Genomic DNA, 17,055 nt, shown 5'->3' with positions numbered 1-17,055 from the left:
AGGCAAATCACAGGCTTATATTACGGTATGTGTGAATGTATTGGTTTTAATCCGTTATCGCTTCTATAGTAACAGCTCATTCTCGGGAACTTGTAGACTCCAGCAGATGCTGTAAGCATCGATACGCTGACGTTTTCTGTAAGATGTTTAATTTACAATTATTTATTGGAAGGAGTCTCCAGTGTCAGCACAGTTAGTTTTCTATCAACTTTCAGGACCAATTATCTTACGTGCTGCATATTTTGTATATAAACTGTGTTCTTTTAGGCCACACTGCAGCTCGTGAAGGGTTTGCAAATACTTGGCAATGAAAATTGGTAGCATCGCCACCAGTCATGTGATGCACAGTGAATGTTCCCTGATCTTCACAAGTTATTTTTTGGTGTTTCTCCGCCTCATGAGTAGCCAAAAACGTTGCAAAAAGTTTCACGCGCATGCACTGAAATTTGGTGGCAATGTTTTCGTCAGCAAAACTAAGCGGCGAATACTCACAGATGGGTTTGGGCAAATTTCCTGAAGCTTGGGGAACCTTCGGGGAGCCTCATGAGAGGTATTTGTCTCGAATCCATCTCACTGAGCCTCATCAACACTGTGTCCTTATATACGTATGCTGATTGCAAGTCATAGCCTAATGGTTAGGGAAGCAGTTTTGGCACCAGAAGGTCACCGGTTCAATTCCCTGGACCAGCAGGAATGGCTGAAGTGCCCTTGAGCAAGACACCTAACCCCCAGGTTGCTCTGGGTATGTTGTATGTTACTCTGGATAAGTGCGTCTGTTAAATACCTGTCATGTCATGATTGTGCTCAAATTAGCATCAGGTGCTTCCCATAACAACTGGGTCCCAAGAGCATGCACAATGTGCTCCGTGAACGAGCATGCGACTTGAGCTGCGCCAGACTCAAGGGCTCGAAGGTGTGACAGTCAAGTGTTCGCCTGCTGTGTGATCGCAACTTTTGGTGCGCCTGTATATCGCCATGCACCATCATCAAAACACCTCATTTTCATCGATAACCCATCGCAAAACATCGCAAGCTGTAGTGTGACCGTAGCTTAAATTTCAGGAGAGATAAAAAGAGAGGCTGCTGAGTAAACAACTGTTTATAGATGATTCGTCAGTAAATAAACAGTGTATTTGGCAGACTGTTGTAGTATAAGATGAATAAAACACTGGAGAATAATGAAACCACCATGTCGTTTAGTCTTTTCCTATAACACCGTACGTCCAAAGGTTTATTCCTGACGTATTTCCAGTATTGAAAGCATATCAATGAAATAGTTAATGTAAAGAGTACAGGAGGACTAGTCAGTGACAATTTTGCGAGTCTCTTACTAATTAACAGTTATTCCACGAAATCGAGTCGTACATGAGCTGATTGCCGACGAGGCGCGTAGCACCGAGTTGGCTATAAGCCATGTACGATGAGACCGATTGAGTGGAATAACTGATTTATTCTATCCACATTCACTGGATTTTGAGAAACAGAACATTTTTATTTTTAGAAATGAACATTTTTAGATCTTTAGAACATTTTTAGCAATTTGTGAAAAATTATATAATAATAATTCTTGAAAAATAAAAAAAGATACGTTCTTGCCATCAAATACTTTCATTCCATTTGTTGTTGCTTCTTTATTTTTGGGGGTTTTGTCCTCGGTTGGTTCAGCACCATGCACCGCCATTTTGTTTCTCTACTCACGGTATATGCTCATATACTCATGGTAGCTGATATCCTATTAGTAGAGTAGCCAATCAGAGCAGGTGATTGCTCATATCCAGTGAATGTGGATAGAATAAAAAGGGTTTTTTGGATAGTTAATGGTTCTATTCTGCACCTTTGAAAGAAATATTTGCTTTAATATTCTTGCTTTTGAATTATTTGCTCAGTGAAGTGATTACTGGTTAAGTTTATGTTTATCGTTGACTTCCTTTTTTTATATTAACGTTATGTTTTCACCTTCGTCTGTTTGTTTGTTCCCAATGTAACTCAAAAAGCAGTGAATGGATTTGGATGAAATTTGGAGGAAAGTTGAGCGATGAGCAAAGGAACAATTGATTAGATTTTGATGCAAATCCGGATATGTGGCTTGGTGGAGGGATGCACTCTACTGAGTGCCCTTCTAGTTTGTATTATGTATGTGTCATTCTTGTGTTTTGGTACAATGTGTCACTGTGACTGAAAACGCTACAGCCAGATGTGATAGCACTCCCAGACACTGGCAGGATTACATCTCTTCCAGTTTCATCTCCTTTCTCCTTTACCTCGTCTTTTCTTCCATCTTTTCACTACATAACCTGTCAAAATACACATTTGGACACCCCTTCTGATTCAATGTTTTTTCTTCATTTTTATGACTTAAAAGTCACTTCATATCTTAAAGTAATGATGGATGTCATTTCTGTTTACTTAGTTGATCGGTTCTTGACATAATATGTATGGATTACTACAGTTGTGGTGTTGAATAGGGCTATTTACTGTATTTTTATTTATTATTTACTGTTTGAGCCCTGTGATGACCTGGCGACTTGTCCAGGGTGTACCCCGCCTTTCGCCCGTAGTCAGCTGGGATAGGCTCCAGCTTGCCTGTGACCCTGTAGAAGGATAAAGCGGCTAGAGATAATGAGAGATGAGATGAGATTTACTGTTTGATGATTTAAAAAGCATTAAGGCGGCAAGAAACTCATCCACTAATTAACTTTTGATGAGACACCCCTGTTAATTGAAAAGCATTCCAGGTGACGACCTCATGAAGCTGGTTAAGATAACGCCAGTAGTGTGCAAAGCGTCATGAAGGTACACGCTGGATACTTTGAAGAATCAAATATGAAACATTTTTCACACTTTTTGTTTACCATAAACATAATTCCATCTATGTTCCAGATGTTATTTCATAGTTTTGATGTCTTCAGTCTTGTTCTACAGTGTGGAAAATACAAAATACAGAAAAACCGATGAATAAGTAGGGGTGTACAAACTTTTGACTCATACTGTATTCTGGGTCTGTTCAGTTTGTAGATTTGAGCTGAAAATTTTCTGAAGTTAGGCCTCTCTTGGGGCGGCACGGTGGTGTAGTGGTTAGCGCTGTCGCCTCACAGCAAGAAGGTCCTGGGTTCGAGCCCCGTGGCCGGCGAGGGCCTTTCTGTGCGGAGTTTGCATGTTCTCCCCGTGTCCGCGTGGGTTTCCTCCGGGTGCTCCGGTTTCCCCCACAGTCCAAAGACATGCAGGTTAGGTTAACTGGTGACTCTAAATTGAGCGTAGGTGTGAATGTGAGTGTGAATGGTTGTCTGTGTCTATGTGTCAGCCCTGTGATGACCTGGCGACTTGTCCAGGGTGTACCCCGCCTTTCGCCCGTAGTCAGCTGGGATAGGCTCCAGCTTGCCTGCGACCCTGTAGAAGGATAAAGCGGCTTGAGGAGATGAGATGAGGCCTCTCTTGGTAAATAAATCAATAACTGATCTGAAGTTCAACATCAGTTTCCTGGATCCTGAAGTTCTACCAATTTGGTGTCGTGACCCGGATGGTATTAGTGAGTAATGGCAGTATTTTTGAACCAATTAAACAAACAAACAAACAAACAAACAAAAACAGTGGCTGGATCCATTCCTTGAAAGATAGCAGAGAAGGAGTCTGAAGTATACAGAAGGGATATCCGTTCAGTAACTAACTGAGAGAAGAAATATTTTTCCTCAAGTCGGAAAAATGTAAGGAAAAATGTTTCAGTATCCTAACTTTAATATTTAAAGTGACGCAGGTCGATGTGCTGGTTCAGGAATCGTTTAATCCACTCCACTTTCTGAATTGTTTGAGCTGATACCCATCCCCATAGCTGGTATGCATCATCTTGTTTCAATGCATTTTATTTCCTAATGCGGGGTGTCCTAACCCCGCGTTAGTCTCTTTACAAACCGCTCGCTCAGCAGCCAGTTTGGAAAAGTCACATGAGATCATGCGCGAGTCAGAGGTCGCGACCGTGGAGCCACAGCAAACATGGCGGATCGCCCAGATCGAACGAAGTCTCCAAAGCCGAGACAAAAAAAAACAATGATTTTAAGGAACTATCTGACATTGTCAGAGGTGCCAGAAAAGAGAAGGGAAAAATCACAACAGAAAAGCTGAGTAAATACTGCTGGCCAGATTTCCCGATGGACGGCTGAAAAGACAAAAACAAATGTGGCATCTAATGCCAACTTTGCCGAGATGCTGCTGGACAGATGAGTGACAAAAGAGTGTGCACTTTGAGAAGCATCATGAAAAAGTGAGCTTGAAAGCTCTCGAGTGCTTGCTTCTGTGTCGGAGGCCGCCGGTTCCACCATGTTTACTGCGACTTCGCTCATTCTAATATTATAATGAGGATAAACTTTGGCCGTTTCTGTACTCAAGTGTAAACATTAGCGCGTGGTGTTTTTCCAGATCGTTCTCCTTCACAGGCATGAAGCAGCGGGCAATACAGCGTGTGATTCAAGTATCTAGGGGTTATTCAGGCAGCATAGTGGTGTAGTGGTTAGCACTGTCACATCACAGCAAGAAGGTTCTGGGTTCGAGCCTAGTGGCTAACGAGGGCCTTTCTATATGGTGTTTGCATGGGTTTCCTCCGGGTGCTCCGGTTTCCTCCACAGTCCAAAGACATGCTCTAAAAAATGACACCATGTCTGAACTTAAACAATTGAGGTGACAATTTGCATCGGTCTTTTTAAGTATTCCCAACAAAGCAATTATTCAGTTCCGCTGACTCTTTTTTTAAAGTATGCTAAACTTAATTTCAGTTGACTTCTAAAAGCTTAGGTAGGTTGCACGAACTTAATTTTCCAAGTGCCAACTCAATTTGTTAACAAATTACTTAACAAATTTGAAAAAACTTAACAAATTGAGTTGGCACATGGAAAATTAAGTTCGTGCAACCTACCTAAGCTTTTAGAAGTCAACTGAAATTAAGTTTAGCATACTTTAAAAAAAGAGTCAGCGGAACTGAGTAATTGCTTTGTTGGGAATACTTAAAAAGACCGATGCAAATTGTTACCTCAATTGTTTAAGTTCAGACATGGTGTCATTTTTTAGAGTGCATGCATTTAGGTTAACATGGGCAGCGATGGCCTGAGGTTGGGCTGAAGTGCCCTTGAGTAAGGGCATCTAATCCCCAACTGCTCCCCAGGCGCACTGCTGTGGGTATGTGTGTGTGCTCATTGCTTACTTGTGTGTGTTCACTGCTTCAGATGGGTGAAATGCAGAGGAGGAATTTCACTCTGTGCTTAAGTCTGTGCTTGAGTGTATGTGTGACAAATAAAGGCTTCCTGGCTTGGCTTGGCTTCGAGCTCCGCAAGGTACTATTCATCTTTTTAATGCATCGACCTGTGTCACTTGAAGAAAAATATCATCCAGGTCTTAAGTCGAATATTTTTGTACCACAACCCCAGGAGTAAAACAGAACCCATGCAGATCATGTTACCGTGTAGAAATGCAGACGAATAAAATATCAACCATGTGACCTGACCTGATAAAACACCACGGGCGACCTACGTACTACTTTTAAGGTGCTACTGTTCATCATATAACCCACCCTGCTCGAAGCATGAGTGGCGTACAACGCTATTTATTTATAATGACACACTGATTAAAGATGAGCAACGCTGCGAATCTGATGGGTGACAAAAAGCATCTATTAACTAGAAACAGGCACTTCCTTGTCAAAACTGTTCTGAGGTATCACTGCTTCTGTCGGCGCGATGCTGCAGTTGAGGCGCGGGGAAAAGAATATGGTGAAATTTGTAATCCTCAAAGTTGTATCCAGTCCCTCATGTGGCAAATTAGTTTCAAATGACATTACACATAAAAACAAACAAGCCATCCATCCATCCATCCATCCATCCATCCATGCCACTGACAATAAAGTGTCTGCTGCGACAACATGGACTTAGTGGCCTGTAATGCAGACTATGTGGGGGGACGGGGGGTCTGCATCTCAGTGTTGGGTTTAAGCGGAGGGGGATCATTATTAACTCGTTCACACACCGCAGGTGAGCAGAGACAAGAATGAACATGGAATTTTGGAAAAAAAAAATTCACACACATGGAAACTTCTGCTTTGTTTGGTTCTTCAAGAGTTGATCTTGGTACCTTTACAGGTTTGTTCAAAAGTTCAGGAAAAAAGAAAAGAAAAAAAAATGCATGCCACAGTACCGCCGCATGCCCTCTACATAAAAAAAATAAATATTGCCCATGGTACAGATGAAGTCCTGAGTCCCGTGTCTCGATTAGTTAACCGTTAAAACATACAGGTCCGACCTGGAAGCCGAACTTCTGGTTGTTATTCCCAAAGTCTGACGCAGAAACGTCCATGATGGGGAGCAGCTCCGATCTCGGAGAGTTAATCTCCAGCACCGTCCTGTCCTGGCCTTTGCGTGTCTGTGAGAGAAAACACACAATCAATATGACGCAACACAACTCAAAACAATCCAAATGCTTGCTCTAAACATGGCAGCGAGTTGAGTCTTCTTGTTCATGGGTGTTAATCTTTTTTCTTTTTTTTGTGTTATTTGTTTTTTGTTTTCCATTCAGCTCTTTTATGTTGATTTTGAAGAGAATTGCCCCCCCCCCAAAAAAAAAAAAAATAAATAAAAAGAGAATGCCTGAAAGAGAATATAAGTGATAAAAGGAGCTAACTTGTTTCATGGACATTCCACAACACTGAATGCAGCTACACACTTTGCTGTAATCAGAAAACCGGACCTCCACTTTTTGTCAAGCTGCATCACTGATTATTTTCCTATAACAGCACAACCCCAAGTGTATTCTTCCTTATTTATCTAAATATCTCATCTGATCTCATTATCTCTAGCCGCTTTATCCTTCTACAGGGTCGCAGGCAAGCTGGAGCCTATCCCAGCTGACTACGGGCGAAAGGCGGGGTACACCCTGGACAAGTCGCCAGGTCATCACAGGGCTGACACATAGACACAGACAACCATTCACACTCACATTCACACCTACGGTCAATTTAGAGTCACCAGTTAACCTAACCTGCATGTCTTTGGACTGTGGGGGAAACCGGAGCACCCGGAGGAAACCCACGCGGACACGGGGAGAACATGCAAACTCCACACAGAAAGGCCCTCGCCGGCCCCGGGGCTCGAACCCAGGACCTTCTTGCTGTGAGGCAACAGCGCTAACCACTACACCACCGTGCCGCCCTTATCTAAATATAAACAAACATAAACATAGCTACAGAGGACACACATGCACATTTTGAATGAAAGAAACATTAAACATCACTGCAGCACGAACCCTGATAAAACACTCGCTAAAGATGAATGAATGAATGAATGAATGAACAAACAATAATTGTAAAACTTTTCCATGATAATGCTGCTTTATCCCTTTTCTACAACACCATATTAGGGGTCATTGTAAGTATAAAAAAAGGGAGCTGAGACAGGGGGGTCAGACTATGAAATCAATCAACCAATTACTCAATTACTCAATCAATCAATCAATCAATCAATCAATCAATCAATCAATCAATCAATCAATCTCAGCATTTCCAAGACTCTTCTTCTTTCTTCTCTTGATGAAGTCTCTGAGATGATAAAGTCAGAAATTACAAGATTAAGAAGTCACTAATTTATGAGGAAAAAAAAAACCTCTCATGCTTCCCAGTTTCCTGGCTGCAGTGCATTCTGGGAAATGGGGAGAAAAACTCAACACTTTATTCTCTTATATTGTGCTATCAAGAAGGAAAGACTATTTCCATAACTCTCGGCTCAGCTGTGGCCTCTGTGGTATAAGGACATTGATCTCATAAATCTGTGACTTTTTAATCTCTGAATGTCTGAGGGTTTTTTTTCTCATAAATTTACAACTTTTTAATCTCCAAATTTGAGGGTTTTTTTGTAAATTAGATAGATAGATAGATAGATAGATAGATAGATAGATAGATAGATAGATAGATAGATAGATAGATAGATAGATAGATAATTCTTTAATTATTGACTTTTTAATCTCTGAATCTGGGCTTTTTTCTCATAAATTTGTAACTTTTTAATCTCTGAATTTCTGATTTTTTTTCTCATAAATTTGTGACTTTTTAATCTCTGAATTTGAGATTTTTTTCTCATAAATTTGTGACGTGGTTCAGAGGTGGACTCGTCCATTACATAAGCCGAAGTCACTGAGGTGGTTTTCAAGCTCCTCGGTGGCAGGGCACCGGGGGTGGATGAGATCTGCCCTGAGTATCTCAAGTCTCTGGATGTTGTTGGGCTGTCTTGGCTGACACGCCTCTGCAACATCGCGTGGCGGTCGGGGACAGTGCCTCTGGAGTGGCAGACCGGGGTGGTGGTCCCTCTTTTTAAGAAAGGGGACCGGAGAGTGTGCTCCAATTATAAAGGAATCACACTTCTCAGCCTCCCCGGGAAGGTTTACTCCAGGGTACTGGAGAGGAGAATTCGGCCAATAGTCGAACCTCGGATCCAGGAGGAACAATGCAGTTTTCGTCCTGGTTGTGGAACACTGGACCAGCTCTATACCCTTCATAGGGTGCTCAAGGGTTCATGGGAGTTTACCCAACCAGTCCACATGTGCTTTGTGGATCTGGAGAAGGCATTCGACTGTGTCCCTCGTGGTATCCTGTGGGGGGTGCTTCGGGAGTATGGGGTTCGGGGTTCTTTGCTAAGGGCTGTCCAGTCCCTGTACGAATGGAGCAGGAGTCTGGTTCGCATTGCTGGCAGTAAGTCAGACCTGTTCCCAGTGCATGTTGGACTCCAGCAGGGCTGCCCTTTGTCACCGGTTCTGTTCATAATTTTTATGGACAGAATTTCTAGGTGCAGCCAGAAGCTGGAGGGAATCCTGTTTGGGAACCACAGGATTTCATCTCTGCTTTTTGTGGATGATGTTGTCCTGTTGGCTTCTTCAAACCAGGACCTTCAGCATGCACTGGGGCGGTTTGCAGTCGAGTGTGAAGCGGCTGGGATGAGAATCAGCACCTCCAAGTCCGAGGCCATGGTTCTCGACTGGAAAAGGGTGGCTTGTCCTCTCCAGGTTGGTGGAGAAGTCCTGCCTCAAGTAGAGGAGTTTAAGTATCTCAGGATCTTGTTCACAAGTGAGGGAAGGCTGGAGCATGAGATCGACAGGCGGATCGGTGCAGCCTCCGCAGCGATGCGGTCGCTTTACCAGTCCGTCGTGGTGAAGAAGGAGCTGAGCCAAAAGGCGAAGCTCTCGATTTACCGGTCGATCTACGTTCCAACTCTCACCTATGGTCATGAGCTTTGGGTAATGACCGAAAGAACAAGATCGCGGATACAAGCGGCCGAAATGAGTTTCCTTCGCAGGGTGGCTGGGCGCTCCCTTAGAGATAGGGTGAGAAGCACAGTCACTCGGGAGGAGCTTGGAGTAGAGCCGCTGCTCCTCCACATTGAGAGGAATCAGCTGAGGTGGCTCAGTCATCTCCTTTGGATGCCTCCTGGACGCCTCCCTAGAGAGGTGTTCCAGGCATGTCCCCCCGGGAGGAGGCCCCGGGGAAGACCCAGGAGACGCTGGAGGGACTATGTCTCTCGGCTGGCCTGGGAACGCCTCGGTGTTCTTCCCGAGGAGCTGGCCGAGGTGTCTGGGGAGAGGGAAGTTTGGGCTTCCATGCTCAGACTGCTGCCTCCGCGACCCGTCCCCGAATAAGCGGATGAAAATGAGATGAGATGAGATTTGTGATGTTTTAGCCTGAATTTCTGAGTTTTTTTTTCTTGTACATTTGTGACTTTTTAATCTCTAAATTTTAGTTTTTTTCTCATAAATTTGTAACTTTTTAATCTCTGAATTTCTGAGTTTTTTCTCATAAATTCGTAATTTTTTAATATCTGAATTTCTGAGTTTTTTCCTCATACATTTGTGACTTTTTAATATCTGAATTTTAATTTCTGAAACTTGTTTTTTATTTGGTATGAACTTCATAGACAATTTTAACCTTTTCTGGAATCGCAGAGAATTCTTCAAGCCAAATAGCACTGAACTCAACCGGATTGGGACCAAAGTTTTAGCTGATCACTACAGCCTTTCTCTCCAGCATGCATTCTTTTCTCAGCCAACATTGGGCAGAACTGCTGATAAGTTATCACAGACTGACCCAGTTACAGATATCAACAATACCTCTGCAAAGTCAAAACAATCATCCATGCAAGCATAGCAGAGATGCTTCAACAAGGACACACAGCCATCTGGAGCAGACTGCCAAGGACATCAACAATCACATGGAGAATGTGAGCATGTTGTTAACAATGGGCAGCCACAGATATCTGCATCGTCCATCCAGATTGAGGAACTGACCAAAGACAATCATGCCAAGGCTGCGTCATCCACATCTCGACCCCATGCAAGTATCACAAAGACTGTCAGGGAGACAGTCACCACAGAGACAGTCATGGAAACACTCACAAAGACCTCACCAAAGTCCCAATCTCAGTCTCGCTCTTCTGACTTTGTTGTACCATCTCTGTCTCCCCCTGCATGGATTTCCCGAAAAGTATGCAGAGATTGCTGCCAATGGCTGCACTTTCTTTTTCCAGCCCAAATCATTCATGACAAGCAGTGTACCCAGTTCATCGAATATCAACCAACAGACTGAACTGTGTTCGCCCAGGACTTTCAGCTGGCTACCAATCTTTTTCACCATCTAAAAAATACATGACATCTCCTATCCTTCCCCCTCCCAACCTCATGGAATATACAGAGAGTCTTGTATGATGTGCTGTGGGTCCCTGCATTGGGTGTAGTTTTGAAAACAAGCTGGGACCCAGTTTGCCTATGCCATTCTCTATTCCTGTGTTGATAAGAAATAGAAAACATAGAGCATATTTAACCCAGGGGGTAAACCAGTCTAGTCTCCTTCCTGTTTCAAAACAACAGTACGCCCAAGCGGATATTACTTCTAGACTTTCTGTAAAGCTACAGTAGCTCTTCTGAACGTTAGATCACTTTCAAACAAGTCATTTTTAATTAACGATCTTATTTGCAAACACAATCTTGATTTTTTGCTTCTAACTGAAACATGGCTGGATCAAGCAAAGACTGCTACCACCCTTATTGAAGCAGCCCCCCCCCAAATTTTAATTTCATGAGTGCTACCCGACATGGGAAAGGTGGAGGGATTGCAAATATATTCAAAACCTCTTTTCAATGTAAACAGTCCTCACTTGGTGATTTTACATCCTTTGAACACTTATGTGCACTTGTTACATGCTCTCCTAACATATTGTTATTAACTATTTATGGGCCTCCGAGACATTCAGCCAAAGTTTTTCTGGAAGAGTTTGGTGAACTGTTGTCAGTCATTTGCTTAGAGTTTGACTGTCTTATTATATCTGGGGATTTTAACTTGCATGTAGATAATCCTGAAAACACTTATCCCAGAGAACTACTTGCACTTATTGACAACTTCAACCTAGTACAACACGTACAGGGGCCGACCCACTCTCGTGGTCATACCCTTGACCTCGTTATCACAAAGGGTCTTATTGTTTCTACTACTGTTGTTGACCTGGCCTTATCTGATCATTTCTGTATTTTCTCTGATGTTTCTATGTCCCCTCACATTCAGAACAGCTCAACGACTATGGGTAGGAGAGTCATAAACGACAACATGTGTTCTCTTTGAGCAAGCTCTCTCTCGGATCTCAACTAAAATGTCAGACTCGGTAGACGACTTACTGGAAATTTTTAATTTAAATATGACCCAAATTATGGATGATATTGCTCCATTCAAAATCAAAAGAGTCAATGACAAGCAGAAAGCACCATGGAAGCAATACCCAGCTGTTAAACTGCTAAAGAGAGAATGTAGGAAGACTGAAAGAAAATGGCGCAAATCTAAACTTCACATCCATTATCAAATCCATAAAGAGATGCTTTGTAAATATAATTATGAAATTGGTAAAGCGAGACAGTCTCTTTCTTCTCCAACATCATCAACAGGAATATGAACAATGCCCGTGTGCTATTTTCAACAGTAGAGAAGCTAACTAATCCTCCACCACAATTAGCACCTGAACTTCTCTCAGTTAATAAATGCAATGAGTTTGCATCCTTCTTCAAAGGTAAAATTGATAAAATACGGCAGAATATTGCTCATAATATATCTCAGTTGCAAATAACTGAAAAGCTGCAATCACCAGTGACACAGACAGACAATTTCAACACAATGTCAGAATTTTGTTTGATTATTTACGAGACTCTTGAAAAAACTGTACAAAATCTCAGTTCCTCAACATCTGAATTGGATATTCTGCCCACCAACTTTTTTAAGTCTGTTCTTCACCTTATAAGTACAGATGTGGTTCAGATCATAAATACATCCCTAGAGACTGGCATTTTTCCTGCATCCCTGAAAAAAAGCCGTTGTAAAGCCCTTACTTAAAAATAATAATTTAGATGCTTCAGTATTGAACAATTACAGGCCAATATCAAATCTACCATTCATTGGGAAAATCCTTGAAAAAATTGTCTTCAATCAATTAACTGCCTTCTTGATATCAAACAGCTGTTTTGATAACTTTCAGTCAGGATTTCGTGCCAATCACAGCACTGAAACAGTGCTGATTAAAGTTATAAATGATATACGTCTTAATACTGATGCAGGCAAAACATCGGTCCTGGTGTTACTGGACCTCAGTACAGCTTTTGATACTGTTGATCACAACATACTGCTATATCGACTTGAACACTGGGTTGGGTTGACTGGTAAAGTTATCAATTGGTTAAAATCATACTTAAAAGATAGAAGCTTCTTTGTTACCATGGGAAATTGTACCTCAACATCAATGTCCTTGACCTGTGGTGTCCCCCAGGGATCGATCCTTGGACCATTACTATTCAACCTTTATATGCTCCCACTTAGACAAATTATCAAGAACAACTCAATTTTGTATCACTGCTATGCAGATGACACCCAAATTTATTTTGCTCTATCACCTAATGATTATGCGCCCCTTGAATGTCTCTACCAGTGTATCGACCAAATCAACAACTGGATGTCACAAAATTTTCTTCAGCTGAACACAGATGAAACAGAAGTAATTCTATTTGGGAAAAAAGATGAAAGACTCAGGATTACCACTATTCTTGACACAAAGGGGATTAAAACAAAAGATATGGTTAAAAATCTTGGTGTTTTCATTGACAGCGAGCTAAACTTTGACAGTCACATGAAAGCAATCACTAAATCGTCATTTTATCACCTAAAAAAACATTTCCAAACTAAGAGGACTTATGTCAAAAAATGATCTGGAAAAATTTATACATGCCTTCATCTCTAGTAGGGTTGATTACTGCAATGGCCTTTTCACAGGCCTGCCAAAAAAGACCACAAACGACTTCAGCTGGTTCAAAATGCAGCGGCTAGGGTTCTCACACGAACAAAAAGAACAGAGCACATTACTCCAATTCTAAGGTCCCTTCACTGGCTTCCAGTAAGCTACAGAATTGACTTTAAAGCATTGCTGCTGGTGTACAAACCTCTAAATGGTACAGGGCCCAATTACCTCTGATATGTTGCAGCGGCCTAACCCAATCAGATCTACCAGATCGCAGCAGCAAAATGTACTGGTAAAACCTGTTGTTACAGTAAAACAAAGTGTGGTGAAGCAGCTTTTAGCTACTATGCAGTACAGCTATGGAACCAACTCCCAGAGGACATCAAAAATGCTCCTGCTGTTGGCAGCTTCAAATCTAGACTAAAGACCAAGCTGTTTTCAGATGCTTTCTGCTAACTGATAAATATCATCATCTTTACATGTTTTAAACTTTACTTAACTTTTACAGTCTTTGCATGTCTTAAACTTTACTTAACTTTTATTCTATTTTATTCTGCTGTTTTTACTGAACTTTCTCTCTTCTTCCCCCTTTATTTTATGTAATTTTATTTTCTATTGTTTACTGTTTTGCTTTTACCTCTGTAAAGCACATTGAATTGCCACTGTGTATGAAATGTGCTATATAAATAAACTTGCCTTGCCTTGAATTTGAGTTTTTTTTCATACATTTATGACTTTTTAATGTCTGAATTTCTCAGTTTTTTTTCTCATAAATTTGTGACTTTTTAATCTCTGAATCAGAGTTTTTTTTCTCATAAATTCGTAACATTTTAATCTCTGAATTTCTGTTTTTTTCTCATAAATTTGTGACTTTTTAATCTCTGAATTTGAGATTTTTTTCTCATAAATTTGTGACGTTTTAGTCTCTGAATTTCTGAGGGGTTTTTTTCTTGTACATTTGTGACTATTTAATCTTTAAATTTCTGAGGTTTTTTTCTCGTTAATTTGTGACTTTTTAATCTCTGAATTTCTGAGTTTTTTTCTCATAAATTTATGACTCTTTAATCTCTAAATTTCTGAGTTTTTTTTCTCGTTGATTTGTGACTTTTTAATCTCTGAATTTCTGAGTTTTTTTTCTCATAAATTCATAACTTTTTAATCTCTGAATTTCTGAGTTTTTTCTCATAAATGTCTGACTTTAATCTCAGAAAGGGAATATTACACCCTCCCTAAACTCTATATTTGGCCCTAAGACACCATTATGCTTCTCTTTCCATAAACGGGGCAAAAAAAAGAAAAGAAAACCAGCTGTGCTCTCTGCGTACTCTAATCACTTGTACGCCATCTGATAGTAACACTTACATTTGCTTGTTTTGCAGTCACACTTTCTTTTCAGAAAATTGGTTTTATAATTGCAAAACGTTTGAAACAGAAAAATGCAGCTTGTATCTCGCTACTTGCTGCGTTTTTTTTTTTTTTTTTTGTAAGGGAATAATTACACGCTTGGTTAAAACTGCAGAATAGTGCCTGAAATATCTTTTCTCTCTTTACAGAGATTCAGATCGACTGCGGCTGTGTGTTCGCTTTGTGCAAATACACCATCATGCTGAGATCAAATTACAGCAGGAACTGTGGGAAGTTTTACAGACTATCTCTCTGAGACACTGAGAGACTGTAATACCTGGTGGATTACTTGTGCTTCCAAATCAAATAATGGATCCAATAAAAAATAAACAAAATAACATTTCTCCTGCTTATCAGAAGTACACTGATCTGTTACTGAGTAAACAAGATAAAGGAAACAGAATGGCATTTCGATAAGAAGCATGCAAAAATGACATTTACACCAGAAGCGTACAAATCATCAATGGGCTCTGGACTGTATCGGAGGTGTATCATAAATAATTGGATGAAATGAATTAAACGCTATCACACAAACCTTATCGCATTCATTCAATTAAATAAAGAGACAGCACAAGGCTTATTTTGAATATACGAGCTGATTTAAACAGGCACACAGTTTAATAATAGTCGCATGCAAAAGTCCTAAGCATCTTATTATTTTTTTCATACAAACTTTGTGATAGATTTCTGTTTTATGATTTCTACATTATCGAGTCAAAACACTACAAAAACATCTTAGAGTTCCAAACGTTCATTTTTTTTCCAGCACAAAATTAAATGTTACTGAAAAAAGAAGTTTGTATCTGAGTTTGTATTCCATAAAAGAGCACTTTTCAGATTAAAAAAGAAAACAATGAAGGCTGCTGGGTTTTAGTGCAAAATGAAGAAGCGAGTGTGACACTCAAAGTGTCCAGAAGAACTGTGGCTGATTCTGTAAGATGCTCAGTAAAACCTACAGCTCATTTCCTTATACAGTGGTGCTTGAAAGTTTGTGAACCCTTTAGAATTTTCTACATTTCTGCATAAATATGACCTAAAACATCATCAGATTTTCACACAAGTCCTAAAAGTAGATAAAGAGAACCCAGTTAAACAAATGAGACAAAAATATTATACTTGGTCATTTATTTATTGAGGAAAATGGTCCAATATTGCATATCTGTGAGTGGCAAAAGTATGTGAACCTCTAGGATTAGCAGTTAATTTGAAGGTGAAATTAGAGTCAGGTGTTTTCAATCAATGGGATGACAATCAGGTGTGAGTGGGCACCCTGTTTTATTTAAAGAACAGGGATCTATCAAAGTCTGATCTTCACAACACATGTTTGTGGATGTATATCATGGCACGAACAAATGAGATTTCTGAGGACCTCAGAAAAAGTGTTGTTGATGCTCATCAGGCTGGAAAAGATTACAAAACCATCTCTAAAGAGTTTGGACTCCACCAATCCACAGTCAGACAGATTGTGTACAAATGGAGGAAATTCAAGACCAACAAAGATCACTCCAAAAACAAGGCATGTAATAGTCAGCGAGGTCACAAAGGACCCCAGGGTAACTTCTAAGCAACTGAAGGCCTCTCTCACATTGGCTAATGTTCATGAGTCCACCATCAGGACAACACTGAACAACAATGGTGTACATGGCAGGGTTGCAAGGAGAAAGCCACTGCTCTCCAAAAAGAACATTGCTGCTCATCTCCAGTTTGCTAAAGATCATGTGGACAAGCCAGAAGGCTATTGGAAAAATGTTCTGTGGACAGATGAGACCAAAATAGAACTTTTTGGTTTAAATGAGAAGCGTTATGTTTGGAGAAAGGAAAACACTGCATTCCAGCATAAGAACCTTATCCCATCTGTGAAATATGGTGGCGGTAATATCATGGTTTGGGCCTGTTTTGCTGCATCTGGGCCAGGACAGCTTGCCATCTTTGATGGAACAATGAATTCTGAATTGTACCAGCGAATTCTAAAGGAAAATGTCAGGACATCTGTCCATGAACTGAATCTCAAGAGAAGGTGGGTCATGCAGCAAAACAATAACCCTAAGTACACAAGTTATTCTACCAAAGAATGGTTAAAAAAGAATAAAGTTAATGTTTTGGAATGGCCAAGTCAAAGTCCTGACCTTAATCCAATCGAAATGTTGTGGAAGGACCTGAAGCGAGCAGTTAATGTGAGGAAACCCACCACCATCCCAGAGTTGAAGCTGTTCTGTACGGAGGAATGGGCTAAAATTCCTCCAAGCCGGTGTGCAGGACTGATCAATAGTTACCGGAAACATTTAGTTGCAGTTATTGCTGCACAAGGGGGTCACACCAGATACTGAAAGCAAAGGTTCACATACTTTTGCCACTCACAGATATGTAA

The 17,055-nt window shown here is 40.8% G+C and overlaps 1 protein-coding gene across 5 annotated transcripts in view; it reads right to left on the bottom strand.

Annotated features, from left to right (window-relative positions):
- Nucleotides 1-5,039: 5,039 nt before the first annotated feature.
- The window catches only part of col5a3a (collagen, type V, alpha 3a), a 243,094-nt gene continuing 231,078 nt past the window's right edge, over nucleotides 5,040-17,055 (bottom strand). For all 5 annotated transcript variants that reach the window (XM_060942576.1, XM_060942577.1, XM_060942578.1 and 2 more), the window contains one exon: nucleotides 5,040-6,399. In XM_060942576.1, the coding sequence (XP_060798559.1) occupies nucleotides 6,253-6,399 (147 nt within the window). In that variant the 3' untranslated portion in view covers nucleotides 5,040-6,252. The remainder of the gene's footprint in view (nucleotides 6,400-17,055) is intronic.

The sequence above is a fragment of the Neoarius graeffei genome, chromosome 16, assembly GCF_027579695.1.
Source record: "Neoarius graeffei isolate fNeoGra1 chromosome 16, fNeoGra1.pri, whole genome shotgun sequence".
Classification (NCBI taxonomy): Eukaryota; Metazoa; Chordata; class Actinopteri; order Siluriformes; family Ariidae; genus Neoarius; species Neoarius graeffei.
The sequence above is the reverse complement of the archived record's forward strand: the minus strand, read 5'-3'. Positions and strand labels throughout refer to the sequence as shown.